The 23,123-nt window shown below is 35.7% G+C and overlaps 1 protein-coding gene across 11 annotated transcripts in view; it reads left to right on the plus strand.

Moving 5' to 3' along the window:
* The first annotated feature begins 882 nt into the window (after positions 1-882).
* LOC131077053 (DNA-directed RNA polymerase III subunit 1) overlaps positions 883-23,123 on the plus strand; it is a 275,512-nt gene continuing 253,271 nt past the window's right edge. For 2 of the 11 annotated variants that reach the window (XM_058014439.2, XM_058014440.2), the window contains exons 1-9: positions 883-1,030; positions 1,120-1,171; positions 1,807-1,963; positions 2,190-2,322; positions 13,121-13,267; positions 13,479-13,638; positions 14,451-14,650; positions 14,753-14,859; positions 15,028-15,127. In XM_058014439.2, coding sequence (XP_057870422.1) covers positions 1,872-1,963; positions 2,190-2,322; positions 13,121-13,267; positions 13,479-13,638; positions 14,451-14,650; positions 14,753-14,859; positions 15,028-15,127 — 939 coding nt within the window. In that variant the 5' untranslated portion in view covers positions 883-1,030; positions 1,120-1,171; positions 1,807-1,871. Of the gene's footprint in view, positions 1,031-1,119; positions 1,262-1,380; positions 1,480-1,806; positions 1,964-2,189; positions 2,323-13,120; positions 13,268-13,478; positions 13,639-14,450; positions 14,651-14,752; positions 14,860-15,027; positions 15,128-23,123 lie in introns of all 11 variants that reach the window. The other 9 variants (XM_058014431.1, XM_058014432.1, XM_058014433.1 and 6 more) reach the window with 9 other exon arrangements.

The raw sequence follows: 23,123 nt of genomic DNA on the forward strand, positions 1-23,123 counted from the left end.
TGATCAAGATATACAACATAAGATCCAAGATCCACAAAGAAAGAGAGATCAAATAGACAAGATTTTAATGATCTACTTGTTTCAAACTTTTGTGATTGCAAATTACTTATCAAGACACACAACATTGTTGGAAGGTTGGTGGTGCCTTTGTTCCCTTGGTTGTTCAACATCGCCCTTGGAGATTCGTGACATGGCTTAATCACCTCCTGTGGTTTGTTTATCTCCGGTGTTTGTATCGGGCGTTAATAGGTCGATCTTTTGGCGCAACAACAAACCTTGGGTCAACAAATGGCATTAGATCTCAGGTCACTGGTTCAAATCCCTCATTTGTGTTAGTGGGGATTGTTGGAACAAACCTCCCATGGTTTGTTTGTCTTTGGTGTTTGCATTGGGCGTTAACATGTTGATTTTTTGGCACAACGACAAACCTTGGTTAACAAACATAAGATCCAAGATCCAAAAAAAAAAAGAGATCAAATAGACAAGATGTTAATGACCTACTTGTTTTAAACTTTTGTGCTTATTTTGTTTTGGCACAATGACAAACCTTGGGCCAACAAATATAAGATCCAACATCCAAAAATTAAAAAGAGATCAAATAGACAAAATATTAACGATCTACTTGTTTTGAACTTTTATGTTTATACAATGGATTGTGGAAATCTCTTAGAATTGTTTTATGTTTATCTTGTTAACTTTTCGAAGGTCCTCTACCCTTTTTTGGATTATAGAATATTTGAACTCAGCACTATTTACATGCTTACAACATAGACTTTGCCATTAAACCAAATGCTCTTATAATTTTTTTTATAAATATTCATTCTTTCAAGATTTTAATACTAATAAAGATATATAAATTTATTAAAAAACAAAAGAAATCACACAAACTACACAAAAAACAAAAGAAATCACACAAACTACACAAGACAAAATTTTGCAGAGGAAAATAGATTTTGAAGATCGAAATGATCCAACAGCGGCCCGAACTCAGTTTCCAGGCAGCAGCCAAATTTTTAAGGGTTTGAGACAGGTGAATGGAAGAGAACAATTTATCTATTACATGTTACTTTTGGTGAAAAGGTTAAGTAATTACTACCGTTGATATTGACTTGGTTACAGGAGTTAAAACCAGAAGGCTCTGTACTTTCGGTGATTGAGAGGCGGCCTCTTAGTATGTTCTTTTCTCCCAGTATACTTGTATTTCATAAACTGAGAAGAATGCTCATCTCCTACAATGAAAGCTGATTTTGGTATTCTCGCTGTACGAAATAATCGCTCTGTCTTGTTTATCTCATTTTTTAAGGAAATGCTGCTTGGGAATGGTTATTGACTGCGTTTAATGTTTGAACTACATTTTTTTGGTTAATTTGGGTTGCGCAGGAATGCCCATAAGATAGACTAACACACCATTCGCTGCCAGTAATGACTCAGGATGCCTTTCCCTAATTAACGATTAACAGTAATTCACACACACCTATAGTAAGATTGTTTTATATCCTGTAAATTTATTTTTCCTTCCATGGAAATTGAATTTTTATTTTGAACCTCTTTTTGTGCACTTTCTCTCTACTGAAAGCATGGGAGTCTTTCATTCCAGTTTGATATCTGCACTGGTATTGTAGGCTTATTATTATTTTTGTTGTAAATGCTTAGAATCATTAGTCACTTACAAAGTAACTTATACTTATAAAAGGCCAAGGCTCAATTATGCCCGCTACTTGATATGGATTATGCTATTGTTTATTTGCAGTTTTTGCTGCATGCAGGATTTCTTCTTCTAATTATTAATACGTTTCTTGATAACAGAGGGCTATTGATCGTGGGGTTTTAGTTGAACAAGTAGATTTATAGTCAGTTTCTAAATCTTCCAAATGGCGATCGGAGATACCTCAGAAGGAAACAAGACGACTTCAATTAACTTTAGCAAGCGACCTTTCATTGAGGATGTTGGGCCTCGCAAAATGTACAAGTCCTATACTTTCTCCTTTAGTAAAAGTTTCATCATCGAACTATTTTTTTGACATGAGATTCTCAAATAATCCTCTGAAAGTTTTTGTTAGTTGCTAATATGTTCTGGTGGTATCAGAAATTATTTGCTAGCTGTTGATTAATATCTAGACCTACGAGTCTGTGAAATTGTAGTTCAATCTTACAGTTTTGTGCCAACCACTTGATTTTTTGTGTTGCAGTAAGAGTGTTCGTTTTACCACCATGTCTGGACCGGAGATTGTTAAGGCTGCAGAACTGCATGTTTATGAAGATCAACTATTTATTCAGCCAGGGAGACAACCACGTGAACATGGTGTTCTAGATAATCATTTGGTAATGGGTTTTTCTTTATCACACGTCTTGTTATTTTGGCAAAGGGCTAACAGTTGATATGGATTGCATGCTGGTAGTGTCTAGGACTCTTTGTTTCAATAGTATTCCGTTGTAGCTTTTGAACTTTTTGGGGCAATTGGATTTTTTCTATTCTATAAACAGAAACAGTTGATATGGATTGCATGCTGGTAGTGTCTAGGACTCTTTGTTTCGATAGAATTCCGTTGTAGCTTTTGAACTTTTTGGGGTAATTGGATTTTTTCTATTCTATAAACAGAAAATGCAATTTTACGTAGATTTTGAAAACTTGGAAACTCTAGACATCTAGTTATTCATAACATTTAAAAGACTAATAAATTGAATCGAGTGCAAGAAATTTCTTGTTTGAGACATTTCAGCCACTGGATGTGATTGAGATGTTGGGTCTTTAGCCAATGTTGTTGCCTGTCTCTTAGGCTTCTCTAACCATCATTGTGTTGCTTTTGATCTTTACCGCCTCTGCTTTGCCAGGCCTGCCTGTCATTTTGCTCCTCAATGGCATTATTCATTTCATCTTTGTTTTTATTGAACATAACCATCTCATTCTTTTATTCTTTCATGTCTATGGTGACATGTTTTGTAATATTCTCCGTCATACTATTGAAGGCATGTGAAGCTCCATGCAACAAACGGGGCAGTGTTAAAAGCAAGCTGTAGGTAATTAAGACAAGCAATCCAATTCTAGGGGATGCCCTGAAGGTTGCAATGATAGAAAGTCAGTCAACTTCCTATGTACTAGTCATTATGTGTGGTATGGGTAGCTTTAGCATCCATTGACATCCTTCTATTGTGTGAATCGAGTCACAGCTTCACTAGGGGGCTGGATTTCTGAAACTTCTATATCTTGGCTATAGTTATGTTTTTTGAAAATGTCTATACAAAAACCGTTTTCTAAATGTTCATGGAAACTTGTACTTATTATCTGCACAAAGCCTGCATAACAAAACCTAATACAACATTTATCTTTCATATTCAAATAAGATAAAGCTGCTTAAATCACAACAATATAATGTCCCGACTAGCATTGGATGCCATCGTCTGGGAATTTGCTCTTTCTTTGTAGCATAGATTCTTGTGACCTTTCATCTCTAAAGAGGATATTACAATGTCCCTCTTGGAAATCCTTAAAAGCTTCTGTGGGATTGATCCTTTAATCCATAGTGTCATGGGGCTGGCAGTAAGGTTATGTCTGCCTTGCTTGAGGCCTGTATATTGGCTGACCGTTTCAAGCCAAAATGGTGGCTGCTACAGAGCACTCAGAGGGATGCATGTCTCATTTGGTAAGGTTCTCGCATGTTCTTGTATGGTTTTATTCCCTGCTTTTTGTCTGGTTGTTAACGAGAAGTTTTTCTATTGTTTTGTCTGTTGCTGTGTTGTTGACCAAGTGCACAGTGCACTTTTCTTGCTACACATACAGTTCATCAAGTGAAAACATTGGTCAAGTAAGGGACCTTGAAGGCATCTTTTCCCAAATTGTTTGGTCATTTGCCAAATGCTCCAATCTATTGTATGAAGAGTGGTTATTAGCCGATAGGCTATATATTGTGGGCATTGCTCACCGGAATTCAGTGTTCTCACTCAAGAAAACAACTTTCTGATTGCTGTGGCCGGAAACCTCACGCCTGAAAACACGAGTTCTGTATCTGCATTTGTATTTGTTAAACGTGCAGTATGCGTCATGATGCTAAGGCTGGGGTCCCATGGAGGGGGGCTTCTTAAAAAATAGAGTGGGTGCTGCAGAGGTTTTTTAGGAAATTTGTAAAGCGGGTGGTCCCATGTGGTCCCATGACATTAGTAGTGCACTTCTGCTTAAAAATTTAAGCTCCTAAATTGAAGGAAGGTGGTGGTCCCATGAACAGTGCAATTCAGTTTAAAAATTTTAGCTCCTAAATTTAAGGATTAATTGTGTCTATTTTTGTAGTGTGCAATTTTAACAATAATTTTTTATTGAATTATAATCTACAAGTGGCATAAATTATCCCTAAGCTGTCCCTAAGCTGTAGGGGCGAATTTCAGCCCCACCCCGTTTGCACCCGCTCAAAAATGAAAATCTAAAAAGTAGGAGCTTCTACTTTTTAGAGAAGATTCCAAATAATCCTGTAGCCAATTTTTGTTTTTTCCATGTGACCACCTTTTCCATAAAAATAGAGCCCAAGCCCCTCCCATGGGACCCCAGCCTAAGACACCTTCCTCTAGAAACCATTACTCTTTAAGGGCTTTTCAATTTGGGCATTCAATCAGTTGAGCAATCGGAGAGCTGAGAAGATGAAAATCCCTGCGTTATTTTGGTGAACAATGGCTGTGCTCAAGACCCCCTTATAAGTTTGGGCAGATCAGAATGGTTTGGCTAGACTAAGGTATTTCAAGATTTTAAGGTGTAATTTCCTGGGTTTTCTGGTTCATTTAGGTTTTCATGTTGGATATAGTAAAAAACTTGACTGCTACAGCTGATGTCAGTCAAGGTGAGCATTCTCCATTGGAGAAATTTAGGCCTTGTTGGCTGGATTTGGATCATTTGAATATCTTTACTTACTCCACAAGTGCTTAATCTTGTTCGCCTCGTACAAAGCCCAAATAGCGGACCTTTAGCCCAAATAGTGGAACTTTTTGTATTATAAGATTTTTTGGGCTTGATCAGCTGTTTCTGAACCATTATTAGTTATCATTGCAAATTTGCAGAAATCTGGAAGCATTTTGAAGACATTCATTGCCGACAGAGCTGGCCTTCTAAGTACTTACAGTTTCCCAGGAGCATTGGAGCAGATAAAACTTCTACGGCCGGTTAAAGACTTCAAGCAGCAACGGAAATGAGATTCGAAGGATATGAGTATTATTGTTGCCAATTAAAACTGCTGTAGATAATAGAGAGGATTTTAGCTATGCAGAAGTAATGGAGCCAAGATTTCAAGGATTGCTGCATTTTTCACAATAATGTGGTTATAACATGAAGTTTTCTGCTACATCACTTGAAATTTTCAGTCCTAACTCCTAAGTAGCTCTAGCTTCAACCATTTCTGGCATTTCATCCCTTGCACAGGAATTTCCAGGTTTTCATCCACAATGTTTGAGGATTCATATTTTTTTCACAACAATGCCGTTCCAGAGGACCCAGCCTGCGATTTTCTTCCTTAAAGCTGCCAAAATGAGTCATACATTGCTATTATTGGGACTCTAACATGGTTTTCCATAAATCATGCAGAAAATGACTTAATAGGGTTAAAGATGCCATCATTTTGGCATTATTTTGCAGAACTCGTTACAAATTTATCCACTTCAATCCTCCAAAATGAGTTGTGCATTGTTCTTATATGAACTCGAACAGGGATCTTATAAATCCTAAAAGAAAAAATGATTGGTTAGGGTTTCAATTGACAACATTTTGGTCTGTTGTACTCTACTCGGGCAAGAAATTTGCCTCATCTTGCCTGCCCTATGTTGACAAATTTTTGGGGATGTGAAGTAAATGAATATGGAAGGTTATCCATCCAAACGATTTCCAGACAATGGCAATTCAAATGGTTTGAGCTACTTCACCAACGGCAAGGGGAAAAAAAACATAAAATGCCTTGAAAGGCCGCAATCTGCCATATTTATGGCATATTTTTTGGTGGCGGATTTCATGCTTTAGGGCACCATAACTATGTTGGTGACACATTATGATACTATAGTTTTGGGAAAAAGCCAAATTTGGTGGATCTCCAAGCAACAACAGTCAGTTTTGAGCCAAATTTGATGGAGGTTTTAAATTCTGGGGACAGTAAAATTTGTGCCTTATAAACTCCTTAGCAAATTCAGACAAAAGTTCTATTTGGTTGCCAGTATAGTTTTCAATATTAAGAACTCCATAATTAAACAATATAATAAACTATGTCCTTGTATTCTATTTTTTCATTATACAAATTCTTTATTTGAAATTATGTCATGGAATTGGAAAGTATATGTATATGAAGTTTTAAATAGTTCAAAATAAATATTTACAGTGGTCCTTTTAAATTGAAATTCGCAATCAAACAAGATGTAGATGGCCTTGTTTCCTTCCCATTCCTAAATTTTTAGTGTAAATTTTTAAGTCATTTTTTCACAATTGAAATCAAATTTGTTTGATATAGCCTGATGATTTAGAATGAATTTTAAGATGAACCCTGTTTTAAGTCTAAGTTAAAGCAAGCCATCAAGACTTCCTAATTAAAAAAAATCCAGTAATTCAGTTTAAGGAAACATTTATGCCAGTTAGTACCCAATGCAAACAAGGGAGGATGCACACGTTGAAACTGTAGTAAGGATTGTTGAAGGAAACATTTACGCCAGTTAATACTCAATGCAAATAAAGTAAAATGCACATGCTGAAATCTCAATAAGAAGGATTGTTGAATTATTATTCTGTCTTTTATACTCAATGCTTTACACTATTTATTTTAGTGAAATGGTCTATTATGGTAAACTAGAATAAAATATTAAACTCTATTGAGGACTTTTTAATTTCAATACCTTTGCATTCATTCGTATTTAGATTTTTATATTTTGAAATCAGTTCATTTACATTACAAATAATTATCACTAAAAAATGCAGCTTTTACATTCACTAATAAGGACTAAAGAGTATGATATATTGAGGAGCATATTCATAAGTAGACATATTATATCTATTTTACATGTGCCATTCTACATTGATATGAATAAAAAATCGTATTCATATGTACAATGACATGTATTCAAGGCCTTCTTAAATGCTTTTAAATTTCTTTCTGATTCCAATCAAACAATATAATAAACTATATCTTTACTTTCTATTTGATTGCCAATAGAGTTTTCAATGTTAAAAACTCTCTAATCAAACAGAATAATAAACTATGTCCTTATATTCTATATGAATAGTTGTAGAATCAACTTAAATAGTCTTTCTTCATTATACAAATTCTTTATTTGAAACGTATGTAATGGAGTTGGAAAGTATATGTATATGAAGTTTTAACTAATTCAAAATTAATATTTATAGTGGTCCTTTTGAATTGAAACTTGCAATCGAACAAGATGTAGGCAACCTTGTTTTTTCCCATTCCTAAATCTAGTGTAAACTTTAAAGTCATTCTTTCACAATTTAAATCAATTTTATTTTATGTAGCTTGATGATTTAGAATGAATTTTAAGATGAACCTTGTTTTAAGACTAAGTTAAAGGAAGCCATCAAGACTTCTTTATAATAAAAAAAACCCAGTAATTCAGTTTAAGGAAACATTTATGCCAATTAATACCCAAAGCAAATAACGCAGAATGCACAAGTTGAAACCTAGTAAGGACTGTTGAAGGAAACACTTACACCACTTAATGGCCAACACAAATAAAGTAGAATGCACATGTTGAAATCTCAATAAGAAGGATTGTTGAATTATAATACTGTCTTTTATGCTCAATGCTTTACACTATTTATTTTAGTAAAATGGTCTATTATGGTAAACCAGAACAAAATATTAAATTCTATGGAAGACTTTTTAATTGCGATACCTTCACATTCATTCGTATTTAGATTCTTATATTTTGAAATCAGTTCATTTACATTACAAATAATTATCACTAATAAATGTAGTTTTTAGATTCCATGATTTTGTACCTTCCAATATATTATTCAAAGTATATTTTACTACTGTCATAACCATTGCACCTTGTTTTGGTGCAAGTGCTAGTTACTTATTAGAGAAGAATCATGCTTGTCTAGATCAAAGGATTGGTTGGAGCTTTCACTACCTCATAAGGCCTGGATAGCTGATCAGGTTGTTAAGTAACAGGGAGGCAATTGTTCATTGCACGTGGGAAGCATTCTGTCCCATGTTTTCAGAGTTTTATGTGAGGGACAAAAGAATTAATGGAAATTTATGGAGTTGGAGGAGGTAATTGGTAACTGTTGAGTGTGGTGAAAGTAGGGGTTTTCATCTTTGGGTTGAGATTACAAATAGGAGTCAAAGATGGAAAGGTTTTCTCTGACAGCTGTGTTAAGGTCCTTATGAATTTTATTTTAGTGGGGGAAAGTGTTGCACAGGCTTGCTTACTTGAGGGACACTTGCAGTGTTTTAATCATCGTTCCTTGTGGATTGCTATTCATGCATGGTGGTTGACCCAACCTGGCTCCCCGGATCTTTCGCTTTGCATTATAAGGTTGCATTGTGCTCTTTCGCTTGCTTTCCCTATTCACTTGCAAGGGTTTAATGTCAGAGTAAGAACATCTGAATTGGTAGTCGCTTCTGGTCTTCTTTATAGCCAAGATACAAAGTCTTTCACTTCTTGGCCCCATTTCCTGCATATTGAGGTGTACTCAAATGAATTTATGGCGATTAGATTGTGTGAGATGATTATATCTTATGCATATCCAAACAGTGTATCTGAATAAATATCTACATACCTCTGAATTCCCGACCCTTAGTATTAAATCTCTCTGATGTTAAGGGTTGAGGGGTTGTGATATTTAGTGGCATGACTGCCGTGTTCCCTTCCATCCTCAGAACCCTATGCCTCATGGCATGTATCTGCAAAATATACCGAAAGTCATTTGGGCAACTGAGGACTGAATCAGGGTGGCATAGATAAGAAGTTGTGTCAGACTCTACTAGATTGTTTTAGCACATGGGCAGTTTAGATCTAGATGGACAGTAGTTTCAGAGGTTTGTTCTGGCAATTGGAATATCTATTTAATCCACCCCTCTTTCCTGTTGCAGATTGTCAGATGCAATCATTTTAACATGCAATACAAGATATATGAAGGCCTAAATCTTAGGCCAAGGTTTCATTTGCCTTAAGTGCTGCCATTTTTTGTCTCCCTTCCCTCTATGCCAATACCCCTTGCAATTTGATTGGTAGAGGAATGAGTATGTAGTTGCCACAATATGTTCTCCCTTGGCAGTGCCTGGCCGTGACACTTGTCTACTTCAGATGTTTAGAATAATGGCCTATTAATGTTTCCATTAGCGAGCTTATTGCTTGATGTTGCTTAGATGGCCGTGGTCTGTCTTTATGTTTAGTCTTCATTTGTGTAGGAAACATAAAGGGCAGTTTGGTGTGTTTTGCATATAGATTTAGCATAATTGAGCTTAGTTTCATTATGCTGCTGGACAACTATCTTTGATGAAATATTTAATGTATTTTAAATTATTTTGGAAATGCACTACCAACTGTTTAACCTTTGACGATAACCTTTTAGTGCTAGCATAAGCCATATGGATTTTACAATTTGTGAGCCTGATATAGCAGCACCAAAGAAGTTTATGATCATTGTATCTGGACAGTAGTTTTGAGTGCTATGCAAGGATTTAACCCCACAAAGCAAGAGACAAAGAACCAAGGAGAAAATCACAGAAATAAACTCTAGAAGGTTGTGGAGGAAGAATCATCTAGCTGATAATGAAATCATCCAATTTCTTGTTTCAGAATGAGAAGTGGGTACACTATTTATACAGTGATGACAGTTTGAAATGCCATAACGAGGACTATTTGAATGGGTAGAAGAGAGATGTTTCCATGGAGGCAAACTGGGTTGAGTCTATAGTTGAATAAGTTTAAATTCACACAGACCAACTCATCGCCCACAAAAGCAGGAAACCATAGAGATCAGTGTGAAACTGCTGAAAAGAAAAAGAATGGAGATGAAATTACCCATGATCTCCAACTAGTAATGTTTGGTGGTGAACAAAATTAGCAATTAAAGCAAATAAATCTAGAAATCAATACTAGATCACTAAAAAGAAAAAGAATGGAGACAACCATCCTTGATCTCCAAACCAGTAAGGTTTACTAGTGAACAAAACCAGGATCCTAGTAAATATTTGAATATAGAATATTTTTATAAGCTAATTAAAGATACAAGAATCTAGAATATTTCCAAGGAACATTGCAAGAATATGCTTAAGTCATGATAACTATTCGAAAGGCCACAATTACATGGGCAAAAATGCGTACTGCATTTTATAAAGAGTTTAAAGAGTGCCACACAGATACCCAAATATTAAATGTGCTGACAAGCTTGAATGAGGTAAAGAGAAAGGAACAAAAACTATAATTGTAGAATGCTAATTTTTGTACACATGTTCAAATGCTTGAAGATAGTACCTAAGTTGAAGTATTGAGATGCATATAAAAGAATGTTGGATGTCACCAGCAATATTGAGAAAAACATAAGTATATCGGGATAAGGGTGAATTCTAACTGGAAGCAGTACTTAAACTATTGAATAAAAAGGAAGATGAACAAGTGCAAGTGGAAAGTACTGCAAGATTTGTGTGTGTGTTATATTGATCTGATTATTGAAGCAATACCAACGAGAATATCATATAGATTGAAGCCAAGATATGCAGCAAGAGTGCACAAGGAGATCAAAACGATGTTGGAAACTGGTATTATATTGATGGTAGCTACAAGTGATTGGGTGTCTCCCGTGGTAGTAGCACCCAAGAACATCATAGATAAGTTAAAGGCATGTGTAGACTTTTGAATTCAAATGTAGTAATAAATAAAGAACCTTTTACTTACTGTTCAAACACAATTTTTGAAGAAGCAAAAGGTGAAGTTTATTAATCTTTGGATGTTCTTTTAGGGTATAATAAAATCAAACTGGTGAAAGAGAATAAGCTGAAAGCCACCAGTGTATTGGAATTCGGAAAAAATGCATATAATAGAATGGCATTTATGCATTGAACTGAGAACATGAAACATATGCATATTAATAAAATGCAGTTTATATGTATAACAGTAAATAGAGAAATTTTGAGAAAAGATCTAACTGATTCTAAACCTTTCTTGGATGATTGTGTGCATTTATGGAATTCAGGATGACATCTAAGGGTGTTATCTCATGTTAGAATGCAAAACCTATCTTGTCAGGTCCAATTGAATTATGAATGTTTATCATATACTACTGGGTTATATGTTAAAATTCAGTACATGGTACGTGCATTCTGCACTCTAGGGTATGAAACAAATTGCCTTACTTTACCTTCAATCAAACCTGCAATTGTGAGTGCATTAACTTGCACACATAAACTTCTGAAAATACAAACAATAAAACAATACTGAAATCAGAATTCTACAATTGCCGAAATATATATTATTAAATTTGTTTTGGAAAACTTTTTGAGTACAAAAGATTGATATCCCAAGGTGATAGATAACCCATATTCTTAGTGATTTAAATCAGAGCAAAGTACTATATCTTTAGTTTGCCTTTCATCATAAAAACACTTCTAAAATTATGCCACCTGCCCAGAATTAGAAATAAATAAAATCAGTACCTAATGTAACCCAAAAGCAACACCTAAAAGAAACTAATATCAGCACCTAAATATAAAATAATTCTGCGTTTAATAGCAGGAGTTTTGACAACTAAATAGCTATCAAATCTGCACCTAAACTAAACTCAAAAGCATCCGATTGAGGAGAAAAAAATCACTTAAGATAAAATCTGATTTTTTCTGATATGCTGCACTCAACAACACCAAGTGAGCAACAAAAAATTAACAGTTCCTTTTTGCAAGGAAGGTGTTTTCCATCAACCCCAACTTCTCTTTCAGTATTTCAAAGTTCTCTTTGATAGGGGCTTTGTTAAAATTTCTGCAACTTGCTCATTTGAAAGAATATATTATGACTACTCCCTTCTGAATTTGTCTCTTAGAAAATGATACTGAATATCTACGTGCTTGGAGCTATCATGAAACACTAGATTCTCAGATAGCTTGATTCAAATCTGATTAGTACACTAAACTATTGTAAGCTTCAACATTTAATTAGTAAGTTGTGATATCAACATGCAAAGCTAGTTAGCCTCAGTATTTCAAAGTTCTCTTTGATAGGGGCTTTGTTAAAATTTCTGCAACTTGCTCATCTGAAAGAATATATTATGACTACTCCCTTCTGAATTTGTCTCTTAGAAAATGATACTGAATATCTACGTGCTTGGAGCTATCATGAAACACTAGATTCTCAGATAGCTTGATTCAAATCTGATTAGTACACTAAACTATTGTAGGCTTCAACATTCAATTAGTAAGTTGTGATATCAACATGCAAAGCTAGTTAGCCTCACAATTAGCAAAAGAAGCTACTGTGTACTCTGCTTTAGCTGAACGTAATGCTACAACTGCCTATTTCTTGCTGCATTGGGATATCATTCCCAACCCTAAGCTGAAGCTAAAGCCTAAAGTGCTCTTCCTAGTAGAAGCATCACCTATTCAGTTTGAATTTACAAAGTCATGTGACACTAACTCTTTTGTCACCAACATACTTCAATCCATAACGAATTGTGTGCAAGTATTGGAGCTACATGTTTTGCAGCAGTCCAATGAACTTGCCTTGGCTCAATCATAAACTTACTTAATGTTTTCATTGGAAAAAAAAAATTAGGTCTAATATTTACCAAATATATCATAGAAACTATCAGCTGCCTGTATACAAATGGATCTACCAAATCTGCTTTTAAATCTATGGTCAATTTTTGATTTGGAATCATTGGAGTAGCAAAGGGCTTACTTTCAAGTTCCACTGCCGTACATTGTTCTCGTGTTCAAATTATTGTAATTTCTTTCCTGGTTTTTTTTTAAAACAATATAAAGAGGATTTAAGAAAAGAAGGAATTACTTCTTTTATGGATTCGTCTGTGGTTAACATAAAAGCATCCGATTTTCTAAGTATTATTTTGATTGGAAGGTTCCCAGTGATTTCAGTTTTCAGTGTTTTCTAATGAAGTAATTTGAGCTGTAACTAATGTGTTTATTATTTTCAGGGTGCCCCAAATAAAGGAATATGCTCAACCTGCCATGGGAAGTTTGCAGATTGTCCAGGCCATTATGGTTATATAAAGCTTGCACTTCCTGTCTTTCATATTGGTTATTTCAAGAATATTGTCAATATTCTACAATGTATTTGCAAGGTAGGGTAAGCAATTCTTGAATGTTCAAGGTTTTAGGCTACTTTCTAGCAAACTGTTAGACCCATTAGATTGACTTTGTGTCAGGGCATTAATTTTGCGTCAAAATTTGGTTCTACTCAATTGCTATTGACCGGAAAGACATGTTGACACGTTCATGATTTTATTTTTGCATTCACAAAAATTAAAATTCATTTATTCTTTGATTCTATAGTCTTGTGCACGAGTTCTTTGTCCAGAAGATGAGCGCATAGTATTCCTACGACGGATGAGAAATCCAAGAGCTGAGGTGTTGCAGAAGCGTGCTTTGTTGAAGAAAATAACTGACCGATGCAAACGTGTTCATACCTGTACCTATTGCGGAGATTATAATGGTTAGTTACTTATCGTGAAGGTTCATCAAGATTTCTTAGGTTTTTGGATTTTTTTTATTTGTGTGATAATAGATGGTAACTCATAAATTAAAGCTCTTGTGAAAGTATCTAATTCTTCAAATTTAAGCTATCATCGTAGTGGGTTGAATTAGAAGATCATTTATATGAGTGGAGTGTTACTTGAGATATGTATTGGTATTCAACTATCTTTTGTAACTATTGTTCATGTTTGGCTGTGGAACAGTAGGAAGAATTGTATATATTGTATATGTATCATTACCATATTTATACCAATACATAAATTGAAAGTCAAGATGCAAGAAACTGATGTGGTATAATACAAAACGAACAGATTTTTTTTTTTGAATGTGCTTTCCTTTCTCTTCATACACTTTTGTTGATCTCCATAACATTATAAAGCCAGGGAAAGATTTGTATAATATGTTCTATTTTGTCTGCCATGTACTTGAGTAATCACTTTGCTAAAATAAGGGAATATGCCTGTAGCTTTCTAGTATTTTTTCCTAATTTTCTACTGACCAATTCTAGTTGTTGAATTTGTGAATCTGTTAAATTTTATATTGCCTTGTCAGAACAATCTCCTCCTAGTATATTGTGTCATTTCCCGATGATGTCAAAGAATCGTAAGTTACAGTTTTTAGACCATGCTTTCTGCAATGCTCGACCATTTTATTGTAGTTTGTTTTGTTGATTCTGTGGAAATACGTGTTGTGTAACAGTGACAAGCATATAGATTTTGGTGTTCCATGCAGATGATCTTGGGCTCTAAGAACATTCTTAGTTTAATGCAGGTACGGTGAAGAAGCTTACCTCAACATTGCGTATAACCCATGAAAAATACTCAAAGGCACCTGATGTCAGAAATGAATTCCATTTAGAATTAAATGAAGCAGCAAAACAAAACAAGGAAATCAGAGCATTCATAAATAAAGTTCAGGATGACCTTATTCCTACTAAAGTTCTCAACCTTTTTGAAAGGATGACAGATGAGGTAGAGATAATTAATATTTTCTGGGTGATATTCCTATTTATACCAAGAAAAAATAAATAACATTATTCATAATTGTTTAACGGGATTTGTTTGTTATGGCAGGACTGTGAAGTTTTATATCTATTTGACAGGCCAGAAAAACTTATAGTAACACATATGGCAGTTCCACCTGTGGGCATTCGTCCTTCAGTTGTCACAGATGGTGGAAGGTTTGGATGTAAAGTGGATTCTGTATTTTAACAAATGAATAAATGGCAGAATTTCATTCCTCCTTAATATGTTGCTTCCACTGCATCAAGGGACAACTCTGAAGCTTTTGTTACATACTCACGTTTGTCATTATTGGTTCCAATTCTAATATCTCATATATTTTGCAGCAATGAAGATGACATTACAATGAAGTTATCACATATAATGAGTAGTAATTTGGCATTGCACGCACACCTGGAAAGCGGGAGTCCCCCAGATAAATTTATGGTAAGCAATAATTAGTGCCCAATGGAGTTGTATACCAACAGAATTTCTGTTGTAATTTGTCCATGCTTGCACTTATAATTTGAGTAAAAAACAGTGATAGTCTTTATGAGGCTTACCTCCCACCTCAACTTGGTGTGCTGAGGATGATTGCGGCAGCAGTACTTGAGCTCAATAAAAGTAGTATTTGAGCTCAATAAATCTCTCGTGATCTCTTTTCTTGACACCCACAATGTCCACCAGATTGATGAACTGGCTATGCTTAAAAACATAAGGCATGCTCTATTTTTGGACTGGAATCTTATTAGGTTGTAACGGCAGGGATGTGGGAAAGGCTTTATATAATACTATTCATATATAAGTGATTGACTTTTCTCAAATGATAAGGTATAAATCAGCACTATAGTGGACGTTACTCTGCTTCCGGTTTCACACATGCAAATAATAATAGCATCATTAAGACATTTCTTTGTATTGAAAGATAGGCTGGTAGCAAAATAAGTAGAGGTCTTTTATGTTATCAGTCAATGTTCTATAAGGCCCTATACAGCTTATTCCTTGTTTGTAGGGCATAAAATAGAAAAGAACTGAGGATCAGCAACAGGGCAATGGTATTCTCACATAAATCCATTCTCTCTCTTTGTATGTCGTAGAAAGGTCAATATCAACATAATGGCTACACCCATTTTAGAAGCAAATAATTCATATCTCATTGACTTGATGATTAACTTATCAAAACAGACTTATTTTAATCTCAGTGAACTCCATCACCTTCCCCCTCCATCCTAACTTAACGCCTAGGCATTTTCGGCTAATGAAGACGTGGTGAAAGTGCTTTCCTTTAAAGCATTCAGACTTATTTAATTCGAACCCCCCTATTAATTATTTGGTGCCATTTTGGGGATTTCGGCTTTTTATAGGGGATTTTTTGGCAAATGAAGGCATGGTGGACTTATTGAAAGCTTACATTTTGATCCTAAAAACCTGAACTTTGTTCTCCCCGTGCGTTTTGGACACCCACACTTTGTCATTTTCACTTCGACTTTTGGTGCTTTTATTGGGATTGATAGGCACAATTCTTATTTGTTCTTTGTGTGAGGGCCTTTTCAGGTATTTTTCGCAGCTTTTGAAGGCACGATTTCATCATTTTCTTTACACAAATACCCGAACTTTTCCCTTTCTTCTTGTTTCAAATTTTCTAGGTATTCTCTTTCGTGCGCGGGGAGATTATAGGAGGATGGAAGGGGTTTCATCGGGTCATTTTCAGCGATTACATAGAGTTCGTGAAAATGGTTTCGTCCCTGGAATACCCGAGCCTTATCTTCCTTTCGTTTTGACTCTTTGGGCACAATGTGGGCATCTTCGGCAAAAATCTCGGCCAAATAGGGGGGGCTCTACAAGTTGCGCAAATTTGATACTGCGCCCTAAAATGTATGGATTCCCCTTCATCGGTATATTTCTTGGCGAAAATACAAGGTTTGGAAACAAATGTGTTTGATTTTTGATCTTACGCTCTAAGAGGCCGAGGATGGATACCGTCACCTTTGGTCTGGTGATTTGGGCTTTCTTTTGGGATTTGCATCGGGTTTTGAAAGGTTGGTCTTCATTTTGGCTTACAACCACATAGTCGCCCATCTCTTACGTGAGGGCAGAAGAAGGGGGTGGGGGGGTCCCTGTGAAGCAGGGGTGTGTGTGCAGCGAGCACAACATATCTCATTTTGAAGTAACGACTACAATTTTGTGTTTGCACATCTATTTTCCATTTTTGTTTTCAGTTTTGCAGTGCATTCCTAGCTTGAATTGGTAATAGAGCTAGGATTTTCATTTATTCGTTCTCCATTTTTGTAATAAAATACTTCTGCAATCTTGGGTTTTAAATATTTTCCTTTCCTTCAAAAAGATCATACATTTTTATTGGTGCCTAGGGCTTTAGAAGCAGTTGTTCAGCACTAAAAGGTCGAAGATTCAGTTCATCAACTTGTTGCTGCTTATAATACCCATGCATTAGCATTTAATTTAATGTGTTGACGCATAGTTTTTTGTTCATTTTCCATTTTCCTTGCAAATCGGTTAACTGACATGTTGTCTATGTATATTCCACATGTTTGTGTATAATCCATGCGTCCTCCATGTATAAAACATTTCTGTCTACAAAGATTGTACTCTTCACACTTAGTTTATTGAGTTCCGTGTTATTATTTGTGATCCTGTCGAAAACTTGCATCCCTGCAAGAATCTTGACTCAGTTTGTGGCTCTATCATGCCCCTTATTTCAAAATCAGGAGAAATATTGTTTGCTCAAGGATTTGTTGGAGTTCAAGGGCGGGGACTCTTTTATATGAGTAAGCATGAGGTTCATGGAATACTTGATGAAGGTATACAACATGTTAGAGAGTTGCCCAAAATGGGCCACATGATTTCTGATTCTTTTTCCTTTTCAACAATGGTTGACATGAGGGAAGAAAACTCCATGATGGTACACACTGGCTACATTGAGATTGATCGGGAAACATTCAATTTCCTTTTCTCCAAGATCAATGTGCTTATTGATGGGTTACTTTGTAGCCATGAAAAGGAGACTTTTGACTTGCATATGATAGACCTAGGAGAAGCCATTATGGACATGAAGAACAATGGACTCATTCACCAAGCTGTCACTTCACCTTCCTTGAAGACCAAAAGGAGATAGTCACCTCGAAAGGTTTGATTCTTGATGAAAGTAAGCAAAATGGGTGTCATTTTGTGATCTCCCCTTCTTGTTGACATCAGCTCTTTAGTGAGGATTAGCCTATCAGGCTGGCCCTCGTAGGCTAATGAGGTTGGTTAGAGGGTCTCTTGAAGATTTGTATCATCTCCAGTTTGCAGATTGCTTCAGTATGGTCTTTGCTTGGCATCATTCAGACGTCGTTTGCTCTACTTACTATTTTTAGTAAGTCTTGAGATGTTAGAGATGGACCCCTGCTATTTTTAGTAAAGGGGGTATGGTCATATGCAGTTTCCTCATGTTAGCTCCCTGCTCAGATGACGTGCAAAAATGTTGAGTAATTAAGGAGATATTAATGTTTATTTGGTTATGAGCTTATATTATAAAGTTATAATATAATTTTATATTATAACTTAAGTGACTTAAGTTGAGGGTCTAGGCATCATAAAAGAGGGCCACGTTATTAATTAAATTATGTGCACATTTTCCAAATTTTTTTTATTATTAATGATGCCAACGTAAAATAATAACATTAAATGTTATTTAAGTGCTTTATGGGGAAATTCGAACTTCTCAAGGAGAATATAAGAGCTTTCAATGAGAAGTTCGACATTATTGTTTTGGCACTAAGTTGCCAAATTCTGCAAAAAATCCCATGGGTCTTGGTTCGGTTCGCACCAAATATTGGTTTGTTACAAATTCTACCCAAATTCTGTCAGGGTTCATTTTTGGCCCAGCAAATTCTCTCAGAGGAGCCCTGGTCGAATTTTGGCGTATTTGGAACGAATTTCAGTTCCAGCGGCAGAACCCGGGAAGAACTTGGGTGAAAAGGACATTTTTTTAACTACTAATTTTTTTTTTTTTTTGGCTAATTTAGTCTATTCGACCCTCCAACCCTAAATTAGACCACTAAAAAGGTCAAATAGGTAAAACTTGGTCTATGTGCATTCAAACTTGAGGCTCCTAACACACAAAGACAATACCTACAAACAAGGGGAGGCAAAACATTGGGATGTTGAACCAGAGCATGCAGAGTTGGATGATTCAATTGCCCGCCTTAATGCACTTGGAGTTGATGATGATAATGATGAGATACTTAGTGATCATGAGGCTGCTTTGAGGCTGAGATTGCTAGTACCACTGCCAGTAGCACTGTTTGTGCTTCTAATTTGCCACAGGAGGATGATGCTGATATGTTTGACGACTTTTGATGATATTTGATCAGTGATGGCTGATTGTTAATGTTGACATTATTATTTTTTAACATAAACATTGATATGGTGGTGTATTTTTGTAAATGTATTGCAATTTCCAAATTAATGGACAAGTTATATGCAGGATGGTGTATTTTCGTTTTGATATTATGACTATGACGCTAATATTGTTATACTTCTTTTACTGCAGGTAAGGAGGATGAACATGTATCGATTTCAATGTCATCTCTTTTAATTTGGATGATGTATAAATAGTAAGATAGCCACGATCAAGTGGCACCTTGATCAGACATGTCTTTTAGACATGTTCGACCAAGATATCACTTGGTCGTGACTCTTACAACCATCAACCGATCCATAATGATAACTAATCGGTGCTATAAACATACCCGATAATGCATCGGTATCATTGTTAATGGTAACGGATCTATAAGTATACCCGATAATGAATCGGTATCATTGTTAATTGTAACAGATCTATAAGCATACCTGATAATGAATCGGTATCATTGTTAATGATAATGGATCAATATAAACACACCGATAATGAATTGGTTAAAGTAAACAATAACAATAATTGTTAGCATTATATGCTATCGGGTTATTAACCCGATAGTATATTAATGCCGATTCATATATGAATCGACATTAATATGCTATCGGGTTAGTAGCCCGATAGCATTTAGATTGACGCTTAACATAGTTAAGTAGATCGTCAATCTAATCCATCATTATCCAATATCAATATCATAATTATGATCAATGTTGTAGTCTAATAAAATAAAGCATGAATGAGTAAACTAAAAACAGAATAGAAGAGATTAATGAGTTAGGAGAGTCTTATCTTGCAGAAGCTACTAATGCATTAACCCACCCTCTTATCTTTTGGAAGATAGATAAAGTAACCTGCATCACATTTCTTTTCCATAATGTCAGTCTCCAAGAATATATATCATCTATACATATGATATGAAGTATCATCAGGACATAAGATACAAATATAAAACATCACTCTAAGTATGTGACATAGAGTATCACCCAACCATGTGATATAAAAGATTCATCATTTTATTATGACAAGATATCACCTAAACACGTGATATCAGTATTGCCTAAACACACAATACTAAGGATAAACATATGAGGATGGTTAAATTCTCATCTTATCCAGATTGTGATATGTGCACAAACATTTTATACAAATGTTTTATCACAACACCATCATGGCACATCCATGACATACCAGGGATCCAACATGATGACTGGTTTGAGAATCATAAGATCGTCACCTTATGATGTTTGCATACAAGTGTTCATAATCTGAGAGATCGTCACCTCTTAGATATGAACATGGGGCAAAACCTAGAATGTCTTAACATGACAAAAGAAGTTTACATTTTCAGCATCTTATTTACAAAGTAGATTACCTTTCTATCATACCTAAACCCTTTCTAAAGTGATCAACCTTCACTCTGGAAAGTGGTTTGGTCAGAATATCTGCAGTCTGATCTCCCGTACTAACATATTCTAATTTGATCACATTTTTGTCTACCATGTCTCGTACATAATGGTATGGGATCTCAATATGTTTGGATCTATCATGGAACACTGGATTCACTGAAAGTTTTATGCAGCTTTGATTGTCGCAATGGATGATAGTAGGTTTCATCGGATTACCAAACAATCCCATAAGTTACTTTCTAAGCCACACTGCTTCTCGGGCAGCCATGGAGGCTGCAATGTATTCGGCCTCGATGGAACTTTGCGCTACAGAAGACTACTTTCTGCTGATCCAGGATATCATGGCTGATCCCAAACTGAAGCAGCACCTAGAGGTGCTTTTCCAGTCAGTCACACTTCTAGCCCAATTTGAATCTGTGAATCCGTGTAGATTAAGATCAATTTTCTCATACTTGAGACCAAGATTTAAGGTGCCTTGTAAATATCTCATAATGTGTTTTACTGCTACCAGGTGTATCTCCTTTGGCTCACACATAAACTGGCTCAAAGCATTTACTGCATAGCAGATATCTGGTCTTGTATTTACCAGATACATAAGAGACCCAATCATTTGCTTGTATGGAGTGGGGTTAGTAGAAGGTGATTCTGCTGCTGCTTCTTTAAGTTTATGAAGATTGGTTTCCATTGGAGTGGTCATGGGTCTGCAGTTTAGCATTCCAAATCTCTTCAGGATGTCCAATGTATACTTGCCTTGGTTTAGAACAATGTTATCAGAATTCTGCCATACTTCCAACCCTAGGAAATAGTGAAGCAATCCCAAGTCCTTCATATCAAATTCTTTGGATAGCTCTTTCTTGCATTGATCTATAAGGTGATCTTCTCCTGTGCTTAATAAGTCATCAACATATAAAATCATTATCAACATATCGCCTTTATTCTGTTTGTAGTAGAGATTAGGATCTGCATCATTTTTAGAGAAGCCTAGTTTTGATAGATATGTGTCAATTCTTTCATACCAGGCCCTGGGAGCCTGTTTGAGCCCATATAGAGCTTTCTTGAGTCTGCACACATGAGATTCTGCATGATAGATCTCAAACCCTTCAGGTTGCTCTAGGTATACTTCTTCAGATATCTCTCCATTAAGAAAAGCTGTCTTTACATCCATTTGATGTACCTTCCATCCCTTTGCTGCTGCAATGGCTAGTACAGTCCTTACTGAGGTATATCTGGCTATAGGAGAAAATGTTTCTTCATAGTCTATTCCTTCCTTTTGAGAAAATCCTCTGGCTACAAATCTTGCCGTATATTTTTCAATGCTGCCATCTGCTGCATGTTTGATCTTGAAAAGCCATTTAGAAGAAACAACAGATTTCTTAGTTGGCCTAGGAACAATTTCCCATACATCATTTTTCATTATGGATTGATACTCTTCAGATATAGCATCCTTCCATACTTGATGTTTAAGGGCATCTGTTACATTGTCACGTTCGTTTTTAGATAGATCATTCATAAGAGCAACATAGCTAGTAAATTTATTAGGTCTTTTGCTTTCTTTGAAAGTTCCAAAAGGATCAGCAAACCTCTGAGCTTCTTCTACTGTTTTGGTGGCCCATAGTGGTCTTTTCTTGAGATTTCTAGGTGAGTGTTCATTTTCATTTTCAGTTTCATCTAGATTCTCCCTCTGAAACTCGGGGGCAGGATTTTCATCTAAGTTAAAGTTAGGTACATAGATTTCGGGTTCTATGAAGTTCTGAGCTCTTTTGAAAGCCAGTTTCTCTTCAAAGACTACATACCTACTTAGTTCAATATTTCTTTGACCAGGTACATAGATTCTGTAGGCTTTGGAGGTTTCACTATATCCTACAAGCAATCCTCTTTTTCCAGAAGGCTCTAGTTTTAGTCTCTTTTCTTTAGGTATATGGATATAAACAGGACATCCAAATATCCTAAGGTGGCTAATATCAGGCTTAATTTTAGTGAATACTTCCTCAGGAGTTTTGTCCTCAAGATGGGAGTGAGGGCATCTGTTTTGTATATATATAGTGGTGTTGGATGCTTCAGCCCAGAGATTTGTGTTAAGGTTTTGATCTAGGATCATGGCCTTGGTAGCTTCAACTATAGTCCTATTTTTCCTTTCCGCTACCCCATTTTGTTGGGGGTTATAAGGTATAGTGAGCTCCCTCTTAATCCCATTATCTCTACAAAATTCTTTAAACGAATCTGAGGTGTATTCTCCCCCATTGTCGGTTCTTAAGGTTTTAACTTTGTTTCCTGAGTGGTTTTCAGTTAGTGATTTAAATTCTTTAAACCTAGAGAGGATCTCTTCTGATTCTTTACTTTTCAGAAAGTAGATCCAAGTCTTCCTAGAGTAGTCATCAACAAATATTACATAATACTAGAATCCCCCTAGAGAGGATACGGACATAGGTCCGCATACATCAGAATGAACTAATTCTAGAATTTTACTAGTTTTCCTAGTACTATTTTGGAATGCACCTTTGGTATTTTTACCTAGGGCGCATCCTTTGCATGCCCCTGAATGATCTTGCTTTAACTTGGGTAGACTTGTGACAAGGTTTCTCATTGAAGATAAAGCCCTAAAATTCAGATGGCATAATCT

The sequence above is a fragment of the Cryptomeria japonica genome, chromosome 9 (genome assembly GCF_030272615.1).
Source record: "Cryptomeria japonica chromosome 9, Sugi_1.0, whole genome shotgun sequence".
NCBI classification, from domain to species: domain Eukaryota; kingdom Viridiplantae; phylum Streptophyta; class Pinopsida; order Cupressales; family Cupressaceae; genus Cryptomeria; species Cryptomeria japonica.